The 23,730-nt window shown below is 57.5% G+C and overlaps 1 protein-coding gene across 2 annotated transcripts; it reads right to left on the reverse strand.

Moving 5' to 3' along the window:
* Positions 1 to 4,991: 4,991 nt before the first annotated feature.
* Positions 4,992 to 22,704, reverse strand: Cyp26b1 (cytochrome P450 family 26 subfamily B member 1). 2 transcript variants are annotated; one of them, XM_042273552.2, is made up of 6 exons: positions 21,799 to 22,704; positions 18,276 to 18,500; positions 10,619 to 10,894; positions 10,075 to 10,230; positions 8,595 to 8,879; positions 4,992 to 8,250 (listed from the first exon to the last, which is right to left on the reverse strand). In XM_042273552.2, exons 1-6 carry the CDS (start codon positions 22,000 to 22,002, stop codon positions 7,858 to 7,860), a joined length of 1,539 nt encoding a protein of 512 aa, XP_042129486.1. In that variant the 5' UTR covers positions 22,003 to 22,704; the 3' UTR covers positions 4,992 to 7,857. The 2 variants fall into 2 exon arrangements, with proteins under 2 accessions (XP_042129486.1, XP_015865322.1); XM_016009836.3 differs by lacking the exon at positions 21,799 to 22,704 and adding an exon at positions 20,985 to 21,479.
* Positions 22,705 to 23,730: the final 1,026 nt, after the last annotated feature.

Raw genomic sequence — 23,730 nt, forward strand, 5'->3', positions numbered from 1 at the left:
CCAGGGGTACTGACCTGGGACAGGAGCTCTGTGCTGCCCCGGGTCTGATGCCAACAGGGGTTGGAGACAGCAGAGCCAGGAATGCCTGTGGCGTGGGTGACTCTCTGGGGACTGTGGAAGCTGTCACTCTTTAAAAGCTGTCTGTCAGCCACAGCACCAGCACAGGTCCCTCAGACAGAGTAGGGTCCTCATAGAGACAGCTCCAGGCCGAATCGCTCACTGTCCCTTCTTTTTAAAGCTGTGTTGGTGTGTGTGAATGCGTGCGTGCGTGCGTGCGTGTGTGTGTGTGTGTGTGCGCGCGCGTGCGTGCGTGCCTGTCTGCCTGTGTAAAGCAACCAGCCCACAGTCACACGTACAAAGACAATGTAGGCCTGGGGTGTGGTGTTTGTTCCAGCCTCTTCAAGCATGGACCCTGTTGTAATTTAAAAGTAAACACAAGGACAATAGCCACAATGCATTGATGGAATCCGAAAGAGGTGACGTCACCACGGGGGAGCCCTTGCATGGGAACTGTGGCCTTGCTCTTCACACAGTTGTACACGCCCTGGGTGAATCCTTAGCAGTCTACTTCATTTCACACAGATGGAGGTCAGAGAGGTGGTTCAGTAGGGAAAGATACTTGCCACCAGGCCTCATGACCTGAGTTTCATCCGTAGGACTCACATGGTAAAAGGAAAAAACTGACTGACTGACTCTTGCAAATGTCCTCTGACCCCCACGTGTATACCTGCAAAATGTCCTCTGACCCCCATGTGTATACCTGCAGAATGTCCTCTGACCCCCAGGTGTATACCTGCAAAATGCAAATTAAATACATTTGAAATCGCATGTATGTGTGTGTGTGTTAAAGCTTCAATTCCCCAGCACCACCAAAAATATTCTACAGGTACACACAAAAAATATGTAAATGTATATGCACGCGTGTGACAGCTCCAGGCCAAATCACCCATTGTCTCTTCTTTTTAAAGCCGTGTGTGCACGTGCCGTGTGTGCGCGTGAATGCTTGAGTGCCTACACCTCTTACTTTACCTCTGGTCTCTATGGTTCAACCTTCTGGGGCTCCTCCACCCTGCTCTCACCGCAGCACTGTGAGTTGCTCACAGAACTGTTACATAGTTTCAAAGAGACCCCCGCCACCCCTGCCCCCTCCCACCCACCCACCCCGCCCAGGGTGCGAGAGGGACTCTAAGATGGAAGCTGCTCTGGTGGTGAGGACATGTTCTCAGTAATATACAGGGAAGTGAAGTCCCTAACCTGTTGAATGTAAGTGTTGGGGGTGGGGACGGAGAAGGAAGGAAGGGAGGGAGAAGGGAAGAAAGGCAAGCAGGAGGGATGTTTTTGAGTAGCCTCTACCTAACCAGAGGTCTAGAGGTCAGAAACAGAAACAGGAGAGGCGTCTCTGTTGACCCAGAGGAAGCAATCGCAACTGCCTTGGTGTTGGATTGCTTTGTGCTAAGTTAGGAGGTGGCCTTTGGGACCAGGCCTCTGTGGTCCAACTCTAAGAACTTGAATTGTGCCATTGAGCACTGAGGCCAGGGAGGAATAAAGGACCCCAGAAAGTGTCCTCTGGCCTGGGCTTCAGGATGTCCATCATGCACTGCCAACTGTCAACTCTGGGGGACCAGTCAGAAGAAGCCAGCTTCCTGGCCAGGGGTTGGTGTGTGACTCAAATTGGGCTAACTAAGATCCTTACAGGGAAAAGCCCTAAGGCTTCTGAGGTTATTGGCTCAGCATTAGGTCCCCAGTATACACCCCAGGGCCACCGAGTCACCATATACCCTACTTACCTCCCATCTCACTAAAGCCAGAGTCCCAGAGGAAGAAGCTTTGAGAAAGAGGGCCTAGAAAACCTAGCAGACCAGACAAGGAAAGTGTCTATGGGTGCAGCCCAGCACTCCAGCCTTGCAAACACCCCTATTCTCTCCCAGGGTGAGCATACCCCAGGCTAGCCAGCACCCTGGCCATATGGCAGTCTAAGGGTCTGGGAAGCCCAAGAGAGCAAGGCCAGTGCACGGTGAACCCTGGGCCAGATCAGCCTTTCCGGGGTACATGAAATTGGTTGGGAGATAGAGGTGAGAACCGAAGACCCCAGGAAGCTCTCTTCATCGCTCTCCCATGCTCAGGGCCTAGAACCTCAGCCGGGGATGAAGCCTGGACTCACTGTCCCTCCTCCTCCTCTCCCCCCTCCTCCTCCATCCCTCCTCTCCTCCCTCTCTCCCTCCTTTCTTCCCTGTCCCTACCCCAACCCCTCCTTTCCCTCACTTTCCCCCTCCCTCCCATCTTCAAGGCTTATCCAAGTGAGCGTACTGACCGTCTCTCACCTCCCCTGCTCACTTCACCCTGTTGGCCTTGAGGCCCTGGGCAGCCAGGCCCAGACAGGGCCAGGGGGGAGGTGACTGGATGCACACCCTCTTCTCTCCAAACTGGTGCCCCAGTCCAGGGACAAACAGTGTCCCTGTTTGTCTGTCCAGTGTCTGTGTTCTCCTTCCAGGGATCCCAGCTGGCAGCTTCCTCGGAGAAGCGGAGGGGGGAAGGGGGGGGGGGACAGGACACATGCAGCTGGTGTCCTTGTCTCCCACCCTGACCCCAGTGCCACGGGGAAGAAGCAAGGACTGAGGTGAGGACAGGACCAGCTCCCACTGGCCTCTGCCAGCCCATGGCAGGGTGGTCAGGCCAAGGGTCCCCCTGGGGCTGTACTTCCATTCCCTTGGCTGCCACCAGGATGGACAGAATTCACCCGCTGACAAACGGCTGCCTCCCTGCAAAGTTTCCTGAGACGGCCAGTTCCTGCTCCACACTGCCGCTGCCTGAGCCCGAGTCTGTCTAAGGGGGCTGCAGTCAGCACTGTTCACCGAGCTGGACACCCATCCCGTACCTCCTTCTCTCCATTTCCCTGTGGCCTGTGGAAAGGTCAGCTCCACTGCAGGATTCTGCTCTGATGCAAAGAGGCATTCCCCGTCCCGTTCCACTCTGAGGAAGGTGGAAGGCTGGGTGTGAGCAGACCCAGGGGTGGGAAGTGGGGAGACTGCATTCACCACACAGAGGAGCAGTTGGCCAGGGTCTGTGACTGTCTTGCCCTAGTGACATTATGAGCTGCCTGGGTGGTCAGTCGTGGGGATCTAGGCTGGACAAACAAGGCCCTGAGTCCCAGCATGTCTGTGTCCCAATATGCCTGGGTCCCAGTGTGTCTATGTCCCAATATGCCTGTGTCCCCGTGTGCCTGTGTCCCCGTGGCCTGTGTCCCCGTGTGCCTGTGTCCCCGTGTGCCTGGGTCCCAGTGTGTCTGTGTCCCCGTGTGCCTGTGTCCCCGTGTGCCTGTGTCCCCGTGTGCCTGTGTCCCCGTGTGCCTGTGTCCCCGTGTGCCTGTGTCCCCGTGTGCCTGTGTCCCCGTGTGCCTGGGTCCCAGAGTGCCTGGGTCCCCGTGTGCCTGGGTCCCCGTATGCCTGGGTCCCAGAGTGCCTGGGTCCCCGTGTGCCTGGGTCCCAGAGTGCCTGGGTCCCCGTGTGCCTGGGTCCCAGAGTGCCTGGGTCCCAGAATGCCTGGGTCCCAGAGTGCCTGGGTCCCCGTGTGCCTGGGTCCCAGAGTGCCTGTGTCCCAGAGTGCCTGGGTCCCCGTGTGCCTGGGTCCCCGTGTGCCTGGGTCCCCGTGTGCCTGGGTCCCAGAGTGCCTGGGTCCCCGTGTGCCTGGGTCCCCGTGTGCCTGGGTCCCAGAGTGCCTGGGTCCCCGTGTGCCTGGGTCCCCGTGTGCCTGGGTCCCAGAGTGCCTGGGTCCCCGTGTGCCTGTGTCCCAGAGTGCCTGGGTCCCCGTGTGCCTGTGTCCCAGAGTGCCTGGGTCCCAGAGTGCCTGGGTCCCCATGTGCCTGGGTCCCAGAATGCCTGGGTCCCAGAGTGCCTGGGTCCCCGTGTGCCTGGGTCCCAGAGTGCCTGGGTCCCCGTGTGCCTGGGTCCCAGAGTGCCTGTGTCCCAGAGTGCCTGGGTCCCCGTGTGCCTGTGTCCCCGTGTGCCTGTGTCCCCGTGTGCCTGTGTCCCCGTGTGCCTGGGTCCCCGTGTGCCTGGGTCCCAGAGTGCCTGGGTTCCCGTGTGCCTGGGTCCCAGAGTGCCTGGGTCCCAGAGTGCCTGGGTCCCTGTGTGCCTGGGCCTGGGCAGAGCCTTGGTCAGACTATTAGAAAGAACTGAGGTGACCACACAGTGACTTTTGTCAGGTCAGCCTGGTAGTGGCCACCCGAGGATATGAGAAGAGGCCCAGGCATGACACCAGCACAGCTTCCTGCCTCCTAGCATCCCCACTATATCCACAGCCCTGGTCCTCAGAACCCCTGTGGACATTACTGGTCCCTGGCCTGCCAGCTGCCTTTCCACAGCCCTCCACTCCCCCGACCCCGACCCCGACCCCGCAGGCCTCTGGGACAGTCCAGCTATGGAATAGCTTAGGAAATGGAACATTTCAGCTCTCAAAGTGGCTTGCACACCACTGTAGTCTGGAGGCATACTGACTCCTCTACCATCCTGGGGCTCAAGACTTGCAATACGGGAACCTGGTTAATTTTGTTTAGTCCATTTCCCAAGCATATGTGATTGTGGGATGTACTTGATCCCATGATAGCCAGGAAACAGATTTGGAAAATCACCTGCCCAGGCAAGAGGCTGAGATCACAACAGGGACTCCACTCCTGTACCTGCCATGGCTTTGGATTTCAGCCGTCCTTGCTCACACTGATGGGCAAGCCTTGGGTCATTGGTTCCAGTGCAAAGACCTGGCATACCTGGTCACAGTCACACTTAGCAGGGGTGTGGCCTCCCAGCTGCCAGTTCCCCCATCAGGCTCTGGACCTTGCCACAGCCTTTGGTGTGTGTAGGAATGTGGGGCAGAACTCCACAACACATTCTAGAACTTCCTGACAGGTTGGTTTGGGCATTGCTGATGAAATATGGATAACCCCGGGAGCCTTCTAATGAGTCTGAAGGGTAAGAAACCAGACAGCCAACAAAGACCAGGGTGAGTCCCCACAGTTTATTATGGAAGCCAATAAAAGAGCCACATTGAGTATTTCACAAAATGCATGACATTCATTGTTGTAATATGCAACATGGAATATTATATACACATCAAAACCACACGACAATCAAAACACACACACGGCACCAGCTCATACCAAAACGAAACACACAAGTGCTTTCTCAATATTAAAACAACTGTGATAAAAACATATTAATATTTTGAACCATGTTTACAATAAAGAACAATTCATATTTTACTAAATAACAAATATTTAACAGCAAAAACTTTATACTAAATATCTATTTTGAATTATAACAAAAATAGTACTTATAATAGTTTATAAAGACAGACACAAAATTATAACATTTATGAAAAAAAAGTTTTGTGTATAAAATAATAGAAATCTGGGCAGGATCAAAATGGTTGCCCAGAACGCACACGCCAGCGCCTAACTTCGAAAGTGCTTCAATCTGCAAGCCCGTGGCAGGAAGTCTTGTGGGGTTTAACTTTTTAATGTCAAGTTACAATAGTTAGGAATGTGAGAATACATCACCCATTAATGCTACCACAATGAAACACACGAACACGGAATAGACACATCTACAGGGGTGAGACAGGTGTCGCCCGCAGGCGCCCGGGCTAGGCCCCTTCGCCTGGTACCTTTGAGACCCACCCAGGCAGACCATCTTTTCTCCCTCCTCCCCTCACACGGATCCCACTCAGCTTTGCCTTCTCCACGCCTCCTGGGCTGGCCCCTGAAAGGGAAGGCCCCTGAAGCCTGCTGGGGCCCTCCAGTCTCCCTGTCCCGCACCAGGGCCAGAGTTACACGACATGCCACATCTTCAGTCTGAAACAGGCAAGCAGGGTTAGCGTGCAGGAAAGTGACCCTTCCAGGCACTGAGCTGGCTTGGGGGCAGCATGCACCTATGTCCTACGCTTTGACGAGTCTTTACACATTTTGGTCTGCTTCAGAACTGGGAAAGGAAATGGAGGGGTTACACTTATTTTCAGTTTCACATTAATTTTGCGGCTAACGTCTGTTCTAATGGTCTTGTTTGTTTGGGTTCCGTCAGGAAAACGCAGGAGGCCACTGAAACATTTGGGAAGCACAGCTCACATGGGACAGACATCCTCTGTGGCTGAATTTCCGTGACAGTGGCCGTCTCGGGTCAAGTTGATGTGGGCTGTCATTCTGCGTTTTTATTTTCTTGTGAAGAGGACCCATTGCCTTGGTGACATGCAAAAGCAATGGATGGAAACAAAGGCAAACAGGAATCTGAAAACAGACGAAATTGCCTAGAGACTCGTCGGAGCCCCGCACTCTTCCCAGGAGGGGTCCTAGGTCGCCAGTCCTCAAAATGCCCTGTCCGCCCAGTCGTCCCCGCTGGCCTCTCTGCAACTGAACCACTTCCGACAAAACTCATTCATGCCTGTCCTCGTCCTCCTTCCTCCTCTCCTTCCCCATGGCTTTCTGCAGCCTCCCCTGGAGTGTCTCCAGACCCCCGCAGGGCCTGAGGCATCTCAGGGGGAGGGCTCTCTCTACCTTACCTCTCCGCTTTCATGGCCACCCCACACCCGGAGCAGGGCTTAGCAGACAGTGGCATGGGGGTGGGGGCAGGGGCGGGATGGGGGTGGGGTGGGGAGCTCTCCCAAGAGCAAAGGCGCAGACAGTGAGGGTTAAGGAAGGGAAGGCAAGAAGTCCCTTCAGAAGAACCCGTATCCTTACACATCCTCACTAGCGGAGTGGCTGGCACTGGGGCAGGCAGTGAGCGAACAGGAAGTGGTGGCCCCCAGATGCACAAGCCCAGGCCTTTGACAGATGGGAGGAGGTGATTTAAAAAAAAAAAACAACAACAACACCTGGCAGAGATGCTGGGTGTCTGACTCTGAGGTTAAACTGAACATTTGCCTGGAGCCCAGGAGGGCCGTTAACCTTCACCAGGGAGCTGGGTTAGACCAGAGATCTGTCTTCTTGCCTTGCATAAGCCCTGAAAAGGACAGCTAGGCCAGAGGTTGGCAGCTGTGTCGGGGCAGGCGTGTGCTCCAGACCTCAGTGTAGCCAAGGTCAGTGAATAAATATGGGCTCGGGGGCAGGGGTGGGCAGCTGGGAGTCCTCAGTGGGTCCCATGGGAGAGGAGTGCCAGTGTGCCTGCCCAGGGCCACCAAGGAAGATGCTGGGGATTAAGCCTATAGGCCCCCGTACCCCAAGATCAGAAGAGAGAACAAATAGCAGCAATAGGTAATTTCCAATGTCCAAACTGGTTAGGCTGGTGCAGGGCACCCTCAAGGCTGGTGGCAGTTCCTGAGCTGCCCAGGTTGAATTAGGTGAGAATCCCCAAGACGCTGTTCTGGACATCATTTGAGCAGTGACAGGAGCGGGGGTGGGGTGGGGGGTGGGGGTGGGGGTGGGGTGGTGGTGGTGGTGGTGGTGGTGGTGGTGGTGGTGGTGGTGGGTGCAGGGTGCCAAAGAGTGCTCCAAGGGCCCCCCTCTTTTCTTCCCTCCTGCCTTTACAACCACCAGACCACCAACAAAAAGACAAGGGGGTAAAGAGAGGGAGCGTTCAGAAGGTCATAAGCACATTCCGCAGCTCAGCCAGCGGGCTCTAACACTGTCATGGGCACACAGAGCCCTGTCCTGGCCCTGTCCCGGGAGCTAAGCTAGGGGGCAGTGGAGATCCAAGAGAGTGGGAGTCAGGAGGGGGCGGGGCCCTTTTGTACTCGGAGCGGGTTTGCTGGAGAGGAAGCCAGAGGAGGAAATCATAGGGGGCTGCTGGCCTCCCATCCAGCCCCGCCCCACCCCACAGGTTTCTGTCTCTATCCCCTACCCCTCTGCTGGGCCGGGCTGAGACCAGAGCGAGGCTACACTGTAGCGCTCAGCATGGCCTCTGTCTCGGGCAGAATCTCATTCTGATTGGAGTCCAGACCAAAGAACTTGACGCTGAGGCCATCCACAGGGTGCAAGACAGGGACCAGAGTGATGCGGGGGAAGGTCCGGGTGGCCAGCTCGAAGCGGCTGGTGCTGGCCAGCTCCACCGCCAGCACCTTCAGGAACAGCTTGGCCAGGTGCTTGCCCAGGCAGGTCCGCACGCCACCGCCAAATGGGAGGTAGTGGAAGCGGCCATCCTTGTCCTCGCTGCGCGCCTGGCTGAAGCGGTCGGGGTCAAACACGTTCACGTCCTTGAACACGGGCGCTGTGTCGTGAGTGTCTCGAATGCTGTACATGACACTCCAGCCCTTGGGGATCTGGAAACCCTGGAGGAAGACGGAGCAGGGAGTAGGGTGGTGAGATCCAGAAGAGGCCCACTTACCTATCCTCATCCTCAGATGTTCACAGCCTGTCCCTGACCAAAGACACTCCCCCAGCATGCTAGCTAGTTCGAGGCTACATTTCTATGGGTCACAAGTAGCATCCCATGTGACGTACAGGTTGGCTTCGCTCAGTTCTACATTCGTTCCTCAAGACTGGAAGCTACTAGAATCAGGCACTGTTCCATCCCCCTCTAACATCCTAAGGACCCCGAGACGGCCATCTTCTCCTGGCTAAGCCAAAAAGTCCCAGGCACCCCACCAGCAGCAGCACTGGAACCCAGCCTCACATCCAGTTCGAAGGTCTGCAGCACGGTACGGTAGCCACCAGAGATGGGCGTGAAGAGCCTCATGACCTCCTTGATGACACAGTCCAGGTAGCGCAGGCTGCTGAGCGTGTCCAGGCGCAGGGTGCCTTCGCAGGGGCAGCCGCCACCATGCAACAGGCCCTGGGCCCGCAGCTCCTCCCTCAGCTTCTCCAGCACAGCAGGGTGTTTCAGCAGCTGCATGATCAAGGACGTGCTAGCACTGGCCGTGGTGGCATAGGCTGCGAAGATCAGCTCCAGGGTACCGTCCTGTGGCAGCAGAGAGACAGGCATTCTGGATTATTTGCAGCAGTCACATGGGGTGACCTACAGAACCAGCTTTCCCCAGAGTCCATCTGCACTGGGCCTTACCTCCTGGCAGCTAACACTTTTGCTCTGAGCATTATTCTCAAAAGGCACAAGGCGGGGGTGGGGTGGGGTGGTGGTCACAGCCTGGCCCCCAGCCTGGCTGGAAGCACACTGCTATCTATGACTCAGGGCAGAAGCACAGGCCTGCTTGCTCCAGAGCTTAAGGTCACTTCTTGCTTAGTGCTGGACTCATGGCCTGCCCAATGCAGAGAGCTCATGGAAGAGAATGGATATGTTGCAGAGGCTCTGCAGTGTGTATGTGTGTGTGTGTGTGTGTGTGTGTGTGTGTGTGTGTGTGTTATGAGTAACGAGGTATCTATGCCCTCAGCTTCTTCCTCCATCACCAGAAGAGGGATGCCTTTCAGGTGGTCAGATGGGCAGGCAGGATCTAGAAATAGCAGAATGCAGCAGCCAGGACTAAGAGAGGCTGCAGTGGATCCCAGAGGTTCCTCATCTCAAGGCCTGGGCACTTGCTAATGAGGTTACAGCAGCTTCTCCCCAGCTTCCTGGGGAAGTCTGCAGATACCAGGTAAAGGGGTGCAGGTTGGGGATGAATAAGCCCTGGCCAGTGGAGAGCCCCCAGACAGGGCCTACTACAGGGCCAAGGGACTGAGGCCCAGCTGTGTTCAGGCAGTTCAGGAAGGACAAGATTCCCAAGCACGACTGGGCAGACTGTAAGAGGAGGGAGTCCATATTACAATTAAAACCTCTCTGGAGTGTGGAGCTGGTCTCCAGCGAGTGGCTTCTGGGTATGTGTTTTCTGGGGACCATGGAATGAACCGAGAGAGTAAGCCAGGGATAGGCTCAGTGGGAGGTGCCAACAAAGGCGCTCTGTAGGCCTAAGGGTCAGTGTTCAATAGAGATGGATATGGGTAGGGTATAGCTTCTGGAGCCTGGCCACCCCAGGACATAGTGCACCCAGCCGCAAGCCATGATGCCACTCTGCTTCTGCCTCAGCACCGCTGGGCGAAAGCTAACTACTGCCTGGGCTGCTGCTCAGGAAGCTGACTAGAGAGGTAGCAGCCAGACAACCTCCTGCTCTGGACGAGGGAAGTGAGAGGGGAGTTCCACGGTGGACGTGGCCCTGCCCACCCACCTTCAGCTCCTGCATGGTCATCTCCTTGCCGTGCTCCTTGCTGCTCTCAATGAGAATGTCCAGGGCATCCGAGTAGTCTTTGCCCTGGGTACACTGCAGCTTCTCACGGATAGCCTTCTCGAGGCCCTTCTGAAGGATCTGCCGAGCTTGGATGCCCTAGGGGAAAGAGGACCATCAGCTCTTCTTGAAGACAGGACTCTTTTTTTTTTTTTTTTTTTTTTTTGGTTTTTCAAGACAGGGTTTCTCTGTGTAGCTTTGCGCCTTTCCTGGGACTCACTTGGTAGTCCAGGCTGGCCTCGAACTCACAGAGATCCGCCTGCCTCTGCCTCCCGAGTGCTGGGGTTAAAGGCGTGCGCCACCACCGCCCGGCTGACAGGACTCCTTCTAAGCCGCTGGCTCATAGGAAAGGCTCCAGAGCCATCCTGTGAGGACCTCTGCTCTCACCTGTCTGTTCCCGTGCCCTGTGCTCCCTCCCAGCATCTGCCCGCGGTTTCCCTCACAAAGGCAGTGTTGTACCCTCTCTTCCCAGGCACTGGGTACTCACCCTTCGGTAGCCACTGAAGGGAAGGTCCACAGGAAGAGAAAAGACATTCTCCACAAACTGCTGGTATACCTCGAAGAGGTGGCCCAGGTCCTCCTCGGGGATGCTGAAGCCCAGCAGCACGCGCACCGCCATTCGGAAGGTAAGTCGCTGGGCCTCCTGATACACATTGATGGCCTCAGGCTGGCTGCTCCAGGCTCGAAGTGTGTCCTGGATCACCAGTTGGATCTTGGGCAGGTAGCTCTCTAGCGCCTCGTGGCTGAAGATCTTGGAGAAGACCTGAAGGGACCCAAGGCAGGTGGTAAGGGACCTGCAGCCAGGGGGCATGCTGCCCATACCCCTCCTACCAAGCTCCCTGGGGGTGGCTCCAACCCAGATCTCTGTGCAGTCCCCTACACTCAGCCCTCGGGTTACCGCCTGTGTTTGTAAGAGAGTGGGGGGCTCTCCAAGCCTTGGGGCACCACAGGGGCTAGGGTGGAGCCACACGAAGGGCTCTGAGTCTTAGGACCTTGGGCAGAAGTGTCAGGAGAGGGGGGACAAGTGTGGTCACAGCATACATAGGAAATAAGCATATGGCTCTCCTCTGCTCTACTGGTATGCAGGCAAGAGAACCTATAGCTAGACAAAAAGTAGGACTTTCTGGGGACCCAAATTGTCATCAGTCCCCACGTAATGACTATCGGGTGGGGCTCTAGGGAGCACAGAGGCTGTACCATCCAAAATTCTAGTGTGTGGCCAGGCCTAGAGGAAATAGTGCTCTGCCCCCAGGAGATGGCAAAGGCAGGAAGGAGACCCTATAATTCTGAGCAGCTTCTAAGACTGTCAAGAGTCCCTGTTCCCATCTCCTGGCCTTGCATCCATCCTCCCGATTGGCTGGGCTGTGCCCTGCCTCCACCCCACCATGAGCATGTTTTCACACAGCTACCCGCTGGCCAAGAGAGGGAGGGTGTCTGTTTACTTCCTCACAGCCTGTGGGTCTACTTATATCCCCAGATACAAGTCCAGAGCAGGAGGTACCCCCAGAGCTGGGGAAAGAAAGAGGGAGAGTGCAGGGGAGGACACCCACCCGCCCACCCGCCCGCCTGGCCCCCGTGCGCGAGCAAAACCACACAAGCACACTGGCCCCCCGCCTGCCCCCCGAATACCACCACCGCACAAACTGTAAATGTGAGAATTTCCCCTGCAGTCAGCTCATGGAGGAAAAGGTAACATTTTCCTGGCCTGTGCCCTGCATGGCTAATGGGAGGGCTGGTTTTGCAGAAATAACAGTGCTGGCCCTTCAGTGGCCCAGCCACTTCGCACAATAGCACTTTCATTCCCCAATTCCCAGTGGGCAGAGGGAGGGGAGGGGGGGCCAGTGAGGGGCAGAGGACCATACTGTCCAGGCCAGTTCCACTGCCAAGGAGCAGCTTAGACGAACAAGGGTGACGGGAGGTCTTCTAGGTCACTCACACCTTGCTCAGTTTGGGGGGTTCTGGGGAATTTCCTGGCAGGGGGCTTCAGCAGCGACTTCTGGTCAGAGGGATGTAGGGGGAGACGGTATTGGGTGCCTGAGCCCTCATCCTGATGTTTTTGGAACCAGGCTCAGCCTCCGGCCAATGGGCCTTAAAGGGGGGGAGAAGAGTGGACCCCATCCTCAGGAGTCCTGTCAGTGACTACTGACCAACAGAAGGCTCTACGGAGAACAGAGCTCTGTGGGTTCACCAAGAAACAGTGGGGAGGCCGGAGGATAACTTTACTGGGACAGAACACCGTGAAGAAGTGTGTAATAGGGGGAGATAGTGAGGCCACACTGACTGAGAACCAGCAAGCTCCTGGATAGGGTAGAAAATGACCCGGTGGAGACCTGGGCCCAAAGATGGCATGCGCAAGAGGGACGGTACAGAGGCCACTGTCACCAGAACCAGACCGAGTCAAGCAAGCCATCAGGACACAGCAAGGAAAGTCAGATTGGGTGTCCAGGGGCCTAACTTACAATAAAGGATTTGCCACCCAGCTCAATGTGTGTCTGTGGTCATGATGATTTCTCCAAGGCTTTGGGTTTCCTCATCCCTAAGGAGGTGAGACCTGCCCAAGAGACCTCTGGGATGTTTTCAAGACACATAGCATCTTAGCACCTATGTCTTTCTCAAGAAGAAACCCTTCCCAGCAGCACAGCCTCATGACACGTGAGCCCCGAGGATACAGCATAGCACCCCATACCCACACCACACCAAGGCCCCCCCCGGGGGGCGGCACAGGCTACCCTAACGGCTAATCGAAGAAGAGCATCCTGAGAGGGGCCCACCGGGATCATGAACAAGCCCCCTGTGCCCCTTAGGTTACATTCCCTGCGCCATCTAGTGACAGCTAACTGAATCACTTCTCGGGGCCCGAGGGGCCCAGGAGGATCTGAGGCTGAGCAAGGAACTCTAGTCCCCAAGTGGGAAAGAGTCCTGAGAAAGGCCAGCAACGGGGGCCACTCTCCCACTGGAGCCCCGAGAAAAGGAATGAAGGCCCAGGCTCCTGTCTAGACCAGCCTCTGGCTTGCTGCTCCTCTGGGTCGTTTCCCCATCGGCTTTACGAAGAGTCCATCTAGATGTTTCCAAGTCCCTTTCCACCCAGACGTTCCCCGGTTCTCCTTGGAGGCTTTCCTCCTGCTCTCTTCCGGAAGCTGGAGAAAGTTCAGGCAGGAGAACCAAGCAAAGGCTGGTAGCGGGCACTCTAGCAGGGGCCTTTGCCCAGAGTCACCAAGTCTATGGCCCTGCCTCTGGTTCAGCTGCTCTAGAGACACAGGAGCCTCCCAGGCTCTGGGAGGATGCCAAGTCTGCATCTCTGGGTCTGTGCCCAGGGCTAACAAGGCGGGCACTTCCCAAAGCCGGGCAGCCCAGAAAACCTCCAGCCACCACGGAGGACGGGCAGAGGTGCCTGCCAGGGCAGGGAGAGGCCTGGGCCCCATCAGCTTGTTGGATCTGAGGCTGCTGGCCACTGGGGTCAGGCCTGGGGCACAGGGGAAGGTACTTGGGAGCGGCTCAGTTTGAAGACGGTTCTGGCCCAGGAACACTGGCCCTGACCACAGGCAACACAGTGGCCAGGTTGTTTTTGTCTTTCATGGGGTCTTCCCTGGGAATTCCCAGAATGAAGCCAAGAATGCCACACAAAGGTCCGTGGAATCAGCCAGGCCCCGACAGAGCTCTGCCGATCAGCAGGTATGGACTTTGCAAGGGATGGGTGCAGGGAGGGCAGGGACAGAGGGTCCTAGGAGACCCAGAACACCCACCGCAGTCTATCCATAGAACCATAAGAAGGCCTGGAGGGAGGATGGTCGCTATACTAAACGTCCTTGGAGAACATTCCCTGGCCCCTTCTGTCTCCCCAATAACACAATTACCTATATTGTCTGTCTCTCTCCCTGTGAATAGAACCTGATTGCATGGAGCCTAGAATGTTCACCGGGGCTTGTCAAAACCTAACTCCCCTCTAATTGTTCTTACAGATGTCTTCTCTCCCAGCCAGACTTGCTCTCGCCTCTACTCGGGTGTCTCTGGGATGGGAGGTCACCTCATACACTCCCACAGCTCCCCAGGAGTGTACCTGCCTGAGCAGCCAGCATTTGAGGGTGGATGGGCAAATTGGGGGCAGCCACAGCAGCAGGCAGGGCCTTGGAGGGAGCCCACCGCCCAGTCAGTGACTCAGCTGAGGAGGAATGGAAGCTGCTGCCCAGGAGGGGTGGGGGCCAGGCAGGCCACCCAGCCAAGCCACCGGAGCCTCGGCCTGTGGAGTGGAAAGAATAACAGAAGGCGGACCGCGGTCTGTATAGTGGCGACGCCAAGGTGTGTACTTTATACTCCAGTAAGGAGGGGGGACCGAAGAGGGTGTCATTTCCCAGCTGCCTGCAATGCCACCTGGCTTCTCCTTCACCTCGGGCTGTCCTCACTCATCCCTTCTGGTCATTCCCCTTCCTACCTGTACAAGTCTCCCTCTCCGTGTGTGTGTGTGTGTGTGTGTGTGTGTGTGTGTGTGTGTGTGTGTGTGTATCCTCCTACCTAACTCTTCCATAGACCCCCAGCCAAAGCACTAACAGGTTAGGGAAGAACTGACTGCCCAGTTGCTTACCATCTTCCGGCCTCCAACCCCCCTTGGAAATCTGAGAGCCATGAGGGAAGGATTTTTCAGGGTCATAGAGTAGGGTAACTGTCTAGACCCTGCGATAGGATCCTCAAATCCCCAGTTCACACCAATCTTGTTGGTCTGGGGAGCCCAGGATGGCTATAAGAACTGGGCATCGGGGCTCAGGGCCACAACAGACTCCAGCCAAGCCTCCCCTCCCTGCACCGAGGCCACATTTACTCTCCAAATGAGGGGTGAGGGGCCATCAGAGGGACACAGTGGGGCTGCAAGGCGACAGACAGATGTCAGGAGTAGGGCAAGGAGAGGAAGGGATACCGGAAGCAGAAGCCCCCCACTCAGCCTGCCTGCCTCCCTGCACAAGGCCGAGCGAGCGAGCGAGCGAGGGAGGCACCCACACCCAGACACTCTGGCAGCTGGCCTGGGCTTCCTCCCCCACTGACCTTCAAAGGGAACCTCTCCTGCCACGCCTCCTCAGCAGCCCCCCCCCACACTTGCTAGAGCTAGCTACCTTAATTTCTGGATGAAGGACTTCATCTAGCCCACAAAGTCTTTGTTCCCCTGGGGCTGGGCTGTCTGCCTATGCTCTCTACCTTCCCATGAACCCTAAATCAGCTTGGCGCTTCTGCCCTGAGCCAAGCCTGGATCCATGTGGGCATGTGTACGGCTACAGCCTGTGTAATAAGCCAGAGGCATCCAGAGCCTAGTGGTGGTGGTGGTGGGGGTAGCCTCCCCCATGATTCTATTACCATGGACCACTCTGAGCTCTGCCCACCTGCTGGACAGGAAACCTGCTCTAGTGTCTTCCCACTCCAGGGCGTCTTGGGTCCCCTGTTGGGCACACTGAAGTCTCTCAGTGCTAAGACCCAGCTCTGTCTACAAAAGCACAGAGGAAATGTGGCTGGAGAGCGGGAGGCTTCCAGAAGTGCTAACTTCTTTTTGTCTCTTACAACTGCTTGTCCCTACCTCCTCGACTAGACTCCAGCCATTCCTGCCTGGGCAGCAGGCCAGCCACTCTGTACAGTCTGTCAGATAGGAAGGACCCTCTGCCCCAAGTTGGGAGGGAGGGAGGGAGTGTGAGGCCTGGCTTCCGCAGGTGAAACAGTCAGACGAGGGGACACTCTGGAGTTCTCCCGGCAGCCCCACTTCTGCTAGCCCTAGACCACCAGGGCAGCCAGGGCCAACATGTGGAGTGCGTGCAGCGAGGCCTGTGAGGAGCCCTCTCCCCACACATCTGGTTAGACCTCCCAGAGAAGGGGCAGTCGCCCACCTCGATGGAAACAGTGACTCTTCTAGTTCTCAGCCAGCCATGGCCCCGCACACCTGGGCCCCACATCCTAACCAGGCTGGGGCACGGCCCTCCCTGTAATGTGAGCTGCGTTACTCTCACTCTGGCCATAGGGTGCCCTCCAGGCTTTCGCATCTTCAAAACTGACCCATCTCTTCAGGGCAACATGGGCATTCAGGAACACGGCCCCTGAGTATTCGAGTCTTGTCCTTCCTATCAGGTTCTACTTCCTTAGGTCAAGGGTCAAGCTCCCCATCAATTCAGTAAACAGGAGCATGGGTCACACTTTAGGCTGACTTGAGAAGGTTCCTATCCATGTGACCACCACAAAGCAAGCACACATACCGAGAGCGTGTTTTGTTTCTGGAGCCTGGGTCAGTATGTCCTGGCCTCCGACCGACCGACCATTCTCATCCTCAGGGGTAAGAAGGCCAGGAGCTCTGGAGAGGAGGACTGTGGAGTCCCTGCGCATGGCCTGTTTCCCACCTCATTAGAATTCCCTCCTCCTGTCCTGTGTCTCCCCTGGCACTGCTCATCTGTCCTCGTCCCTTCCTTGTCCCCTTGCCTGCAGATGGACCACGTGGACTCAAACCTAGGCCTTTCCCACCTGGCTCCTGCAAGGGCAACTCAAGAAGAGGGTGCGAGCGTGAGCTTCCAAGGCACCAGCCAGACCCAGAGCCCCGTGGGCTTCCCTGGGCCTCACACTCCGGTCCTGGTCAAGCCCTCCTCCTTCCTCTGAGCACCTTGCCCCCACCCCAGCTTCCCGCAGCCCCCGCAGGCAGGTCCCGGTAAAGCCGCAGGCTGAGTGGTGGATGACTTGGGGGTTCAAATCTCACTCAGTCTGAATCTGAGATCCCTCTGCATCGAGCCTCTGAAGGGAAGTGAGGCGACAGTAGCTTGGAGCTGGGTTCCCAGAGGCCTCAGCTCTTTCTCTCAGCTCCTTGAAAAGAAGCCTTGAGGAGTCTGGGAGTCTCCAGGGGAAAAGCTCTGCTCCCAGCCCCTCCCCCATCTGCCAGCAAGCTGTGTTAACTGCTTCCAGCATCCAGTCAGGCCTTCAGAAGCCCTGCTGCAGAATTCTTGGGAGACCTACACATCTTCCTTTGATTTTTTTTTTTTTTCTCTTGTGCCTGCCAAGGAGAACGACCCTCACGGGACGGTTCAGAGAACACCAAAACCCAGAGGCTGCATCAGTGATTGTCCCACTACTCCCCCAGTCACCCAGACCACCTAACGGTAGGGCTGCTGGCAAAGGGTATGATCCCCGCGGTCCCCTTTCTCTCCAATCCCTTGTTCTACCACTCCTGCCCGAGGCAAGAGGCCCCCTTTTCTCCTTTTTAGGTTCCAGACCTGACTGAGTCCTCTGACCCAATGGAAAAAACAGAGTGAAGGAGCCCTGCAGCCTCCCTTCTGGCGGCTTCCAGCCCAAGGCCGGCGCCCCGCCCGCCCGCCCGCCCGCCCGCCGGCCGGCTCAGCCTTCGGGTTACTGCAGTTCAAACAGCACGTGCCGCCCGCGCTCCCAGCCCAGCGGTGGCGGCGGCGCAGCTGGAGGGGGCGGGGAGGCGTGCTGCTTGCGCTCTGGCTCGCCTGCTGCGCGTCTCTGCTCTAGCTCGGGAAATCCACCGGATAAACACCCACTTTCTCTTCCTCTTTCTGGAGGCTGGGTGCGCTTTGAACCTCAGCGCACCTAGACTACGCTCCCACCCCTTGTCTGCCTCCCCCACCCACCCCCCACCCCGAACCAGCCTGGGTGCCTGTCAGGGCAGGGGCCCCAAGCCCACCCAACCTATTCCCCTGGCTAGGCCAGGAGAATTGCTGCCCCCAGGGTATCTCCAGTCCCGCAACACACGACAGAGTCGCCTTTCCAGGCAACCTGTGGCTGCTAGGCCAGGTTTGGTTTTAGCATGATCGGTCTTTGGGGGCTTTCCTGGGGGAAACTTTGAGAAATGGAGGTTGAGGAGTGAGGGGTGGAACCGTCTGCCCCGCCCCCTTCCTTTTCCAGTAGAGTGGTGCACTGAGCAACCGCATCCATCACTGCAGACCCCACACGTACAAGCTTTGTCCAGACCATATCCAGGCAGACCTCACTGACCCTAGTGGTGCCCACCATGCAGTGGGGCAGCCAAAAGGTGCACCAGAGTGCATCAAGAGGAGGCCCAAGCTGAGCCCGGATTCAGGCAAGAAACCCTCTAGGCAGGGGAGCTCAGATTTCTGTGCTCCTTACCCGAGGAAGGTGGTCGGTCCTAAGGCAAGGGTCTGAGCTCTTACCTTGCGCTTGTTGCGGTGGATGTCGCCAATGGAATTGGCCACCGTGTTGGGGCCCAGCAGCACGCGTGCGCTCCGCGGCCATTCGGTGCTCACTAGCTGGTGTTCGCCTAGGAGGATCTTGCGCACGTTCTCCGCACCGGTCACACGGATCAGCGGCCGCCCTAGCAAGTGTGTCTTGAAAACGTTGCCGTACTTCTCCCGGCGCGACGACTGGAAGCCAGAACCCTGCGGGAATGCACCAAAAGCCTCTCAGGGCTCACAGAGGACCTTTGGTGCCCTTGCATCCAGCCCCACCCTAAGCATCGGCCATCCGGTTCCTGTCATCCCCCAACATCCAACACACGCGCGCGCTCGCGGACACACACACACACACACACACACACACACACACACACTCTTACGGGTTTTATTTTTCACGGAGTGCATTAGGACTGGGAAGTGGGGCCTGGAGGGTAATAAATAATGCGGGAGGACGAAGATGCAGGGGCACCCACGGAAGGCTGCTTTTAGTAATGGCTTTAGGGGGGTATCCCCGACGGCTGGACCTGAAGCTAGAGCCTGCTCCCCCACCCCTGCGCGGTGGAGCCTCTCGGAATAAATATTTCCAGGCTCCAGGCCACGGGCTGGCGAGACCCCGCGGGGTGGCCGCAGGCCAAAGATTATTTATAGCGGCGAGTTGTGCGTGCCCGGAGGCTGTCCCCAGAGATGGGGGTTGGAGTTTCCTCTCTGCTCCGGTGTGGCCCTCCGTGGGCTCCGCAGGGTGGAGTCTTGGGCCTAGAGCCACGACTCTCCTGAAGCATTTGTCCTGAGAATAATTGGGACAGACTTTGATCACCGCCCTGAAATTTGGAACTGGAGCACCCGGAAGGTGCTCCTGAGGGGCGGTGGGACGGGGTGCGGTGACCCGCGCAGGTAACCGGATCGCGGGGGCCCCGGCCGATCCCTGCGCTCCACGCCAACGGCCTGTGGCGCCGGAAACCTTCATCACATTCGCCACCCAGCCCGCCTTAACCCTTCTCCCGCCAGGGTGCACAGGGTGCAGAGGGGCGGAGAGCCACCTGTCCAGTCTCTCCCCGCCGGACTGCAGAACTGCGGCCCGGCCGAGTCTCCTGCCTTTGCGTCATGGTCTCCCAGGGACTTCGGCTCCCTCCACCCGGAGACAGAAGGCTCCCCTTTCCCAGATTGGCCCCCCTTCTCACTTTCCTTTCTCCCAGGGAAACTATACTCCAGTTAGAAGTGAACACGCCCCAGATGCGAAAAGTGACTACAGAACCCAGATTCCTAATGGCTTTTCCACATGCCTCTGGGCCCGGCGCGCGACAGGGAACGAGCCGGGAACCCCCGCGCCACCTGGAGGGGCCGAGTCGGGGACGCCCCCGTCCAGACGCCGGTTTAGACGGCGCCGGCTCCTTTAAGAGAAGTCGGGCGGAGGTGGGGTGCGGCAGAGGGGGGCACAGAGCGGGGTTCCCGTCCTCGTCTGCCGCGCAGTCTCCCTCGGTCGGTCTCACTCCGTCTCTCCTCTCCCGTCTTTTCCTCTGTTTTTCTTTTCTTTCGACACAAAAGTTGGGTTGTGAATTTTCCGAGGTCGCCGCCGCCTGGCCCCCACCCCCGCCTCTGATCTGCCTAACTATAATTAAAGTGCGTTTTTTGTGGCTTTAATAAAGAGTTATTTGTCCGCCGTTTCCACGGCCTTCACAAAGAGGACTTTCATAGGGGCGGCCGTTCGGGCCGCGAGTCCAATTTATACAAAAATGTATTTTTAGCCCTGGGCTCTGTTTAGATGGTGCTTAGTGGAAACCGAGAGCCCTTGGAGGTCCCCCGTAAAATCTGATAAATTACTCCGAAAAAAACACCGGATTCGCAGGGTTCGCTTTAACCCCTTAAACACCCCTGGTCCCTCCTCCCAGGGGATATGACACCCCCCCCAGGGGCGCCGATGCCCTGGCGAAGGGGTGCCTCTCTAAATTCTGTGCTGGCTGCACCACACCCGCAAGGGCCCTTGAGGGATTGAGAAAAAGGGCAAGGGACATGGGGGAGGGGCCGGTCAGGAAACAGGATGGGAACGATGATTCCGAGGCTTTGCCTTAAACGGCGGGAACCGTTGCCTACTTGAGTTATTTTATTTTCTAAATTCCCGGCTAAAGCCTGGACCACCGCCACAGTTAACCCTTTAAATGTGGAGACAAGAAACAAGCAAAAGAGATTTTGTCTCTAAGGATCGTCCGATTGGTTGAAGTGAACCCCACCCGATTGGACAAGCAACCCCCCCCCAGAGACAGTCCGACTATGAGGCGTGGAGAGACCCCGGGGGGGGGGAGAATCTCTCAAACCCCTTCATACCCGCCCCTCTCCTGTCACTCGGCTCTCCACTGGGCACAGTGTGTGTGTGTGTGTGTGTGTTCACGCGCATTGACTGCACGCGTCTATTAATTTCAAGCCAAGCTTTCGCACGTCTAAACCCATAGGTCTGCGCGCGCGCGCGCTCATCTTTCATTTCTCCTTTTGAGGGGTTGGAGTTGTCTGTTTAGGGATATTCAGGCTGCCCCTAACGTCCGTGATCACCCGCCTGACAAACTCATCTCCTGCTGTTACCCTAGAGGTTCACCCCCGCTCCCCCCCCCAAAAAAAACCCTGTGGTGTATCAAATTGCAAAAGCGATTGTCTAGCATTGGACGAGGTTAACTCCAGGTTAATCTGCCTGCTACTTACCTGGGTCTGGTCCTCAACGAGCCTGGCCCCAATTGTCACCAGAGTGGAGTTGTGAGGCGTCCAGTTGCATAGGCACACTCTGGATTTCTTGCATACCTCTCCTGGTTTCCCTGTGCTAAACTGTCCCCACCCAATAAGCAAACAGACCCTTTTCCCCGAAAGCTGAGAGCTCTCAGCTTTCTTGCCTCGAATTTCCCTTAGGTTACCTTTTTCCTCTCCCACCACAACACACAGACACAGACGCGCGCGCATGTACACACACACACACACACACACACACACACACACACACGCAGAGTTGTGACTAGCACCTTGTACCAGCCCAATTGTGCCTGAGCCGGATACACTGCAGGATACTGCCCGGATCTTAATGTGGGCCATTCCAAGCTGCCACTGGCCCTCTCCTTTACCTCTCAGCGGCTAGGTAGATAGATACCCAGGACGCTAACATAGACTGGAAAGCTAAGCGACGCCCCTCCAGACTGGCTCCCCAGAGCTCTCCGCTCACCCTTGCTTGGGCGCTCGCAGCCCCAGGTGCATCACACTTGGGAGCCCTCCTTTCTGCTCCTCAGCCCCCCAAACGCCCCCACACCCCGCCATCAGCCCTCTGAACTAGCTCACCCGGCACCCAAGGACTCCAAGCCGCGCTGCAGGCGAGCTGGGGAAACCCAGGCGGCGCCGACAGAGGCAGAGAGGGGCGGGGCGGGGACCGACGCGTCCAAGCGTCCGAGTGTCCGAGCTACCGGCGCCCCCTGGCCGGGTACCCGCGGCTAGCGGACTCCAGGAGCAGCTAGCAGGGCGAGGGTGCGCTTACCTGGAGCAACCAGTGGCCCGTCTCTCCGATGAGCGGGAATCCCATGGAGCCCTTGGGGATCGGCAGCTTGCAGCTCTTGTCGCGGGTAGCCGCCCAACGCAGCTGCCACAGCTGCTGCGACACCGCCAGCAGCAGCGTCACGGACACCAGGCACGCGGCGAGGGTGGCCAGCGCCGACACCAGCTCCAAGCCCTCAAAGAGCATGTTGGCGGCCGCTCGGGGGATTGGCTGTGCGGGCCGCGAAGGGGGAGGGGAGGGCCGGACCAGAGTGACGGGGGGAGGGGAAGCTGCGGCCGGGGGTCCTGGCACCCCTCGGAGAAACCCAGGAGATGGGGCCGAGAGAAGGGGTCTGAAGGCTGCGAGGTGATCGAAGAGAGGGAGGAAAAAGATTTCCTGGAAGAAGAAGAAGAGAGGAGACACGAAGCGACTCGAGGTGTAACTTTGTTTGTTTGTTGTTTGTTTGTCCCTTTATGCGGGCTTAGGGCTGCTCTGGGAAGGTGAGATGGAGCTGAGTCAAGCTGGTGAGCCTGCTCTCCCCTCAACCATCACACTAGAAAAACTTTGGAAAACTTTATCCACCAGGAGCCTCTCGGAAGACCCTTCCCTGCTCAGAGCGAGAGGGCAAAAAGAAGGGGAACCGAGAGCTAGCGGAAAGTGAGATCAATTTATCAAAAGTATTCCTCCAAAATTCCTAGGTGCATAAAAAGGGGGGAAAATCGGAATCCAAAAATTCCAACGAACCCAGAAACTTTGGGGGCTTGGGAAAAGGCTCCCCAGATGAGGCGAGTGCAGAGGCTGGAGCGGCCGCGGCACCCCGAGGCGGGCGAGGCGGGCGCGTTGGCCCGAGTGCGAGTGCGGAGTCGGCGGGCCGCAGCCGGGAAGGGACGCAGCCGGCGACAGAGCCCCGGGCGGGCGCTGGGGCGGCGGCGGCGGGCGGGAGGGGTGAGGCGGGGTGGGGTTGGGGGAGGAGGTGGAAAACCCGAGCCCGGCTATCTATCAATTAAGAAAAGGCAGTCTGTCCCGGGACGCAGTCTCTCGGCTCTGGAGTTGCTGTTGGGGGAAAAGAAAAGAGAGGAGGGGGGAAAAAAAAGAAAGAAAGAACGGCAAAGGGGATGAAAGAGGGGAAAGCAGGAGGCAGGACTTCAGGGCTGGTGGTTTGAAAAGCGTCTCTCAATCTGATTTGATCCAAGGCAAGGCGATGCGTGTGTTTATATAGAGGCGGGAGGCGCGCCGTGGGCTCGCGGCCAGCACCCCCCCTGGGCGCGCTCACAAAGCGGGAGGCGTGGTGAGAGGCCGGCCGGCTGCCGAGCGTGTGAGCTCCCGCCGGCCTCCCGCCCAGCCGCCCCGCCCGCCGCCCGCCGCCGGGGACCCACTTGTAGGCGCCTCAGGATCAAACTCAGTTCACCTCGCGCCTTCTTTTCCTTTTCGCCCGCGTCTCGCCGAGTCCAGCACCTACAGACGGGTGAGATGAGAGACACACGCCCCCGCGCGCGTGCACACACACATTCGCGCGCGCGCGAACACACCACACACACACACACACACACACACACACACACACACACACACACACACACACACACACACCGCAGACACAGGAGCGCGGTGCGCACTCCCTAGGTGCCCGTTTGGCTACTAAGCTACTTCGCTCCCGCTTTTTCTCCCTCCTAAGTCCCCAAACCCATCCTCCAGCTTCCGGCAGTCCCCACGTGGAAGGTCCTTGTCGGACTGCCCCCCTTGATTGGGGGTTGCCAGAAGTCTCTACCGGCACCCCATCCCGCGGGATTCCACGGGACCCTGAAAACTGCAAGTACCACATAGGTGTCATTCCCTCCGAATTGCCTCTAGCCAGGGTCCCCATTCCTAATATCTGCATCTCCAAACCCCAGTTGTCAAGATCCACATGTCTCTTACCCTACAAGGCCTGGAGGG

This window comes from Peromyscus maniculatus, chromosome 3, assembly GCF_049852395.1.
Source record: "Peromyscus maniculatus bairdii isolate BWxNUB_F1_BW_parent chromosome 3, HU_Pman_BW_mat_3.1, whole genome shotgun sequence".
Taxonomy (NCBI): Eukaryota; Metazoa; Chordata; class Mammalia; order Rodentia; family Cricetidae; genus Peromyscus; species Peromyscus maniculatus.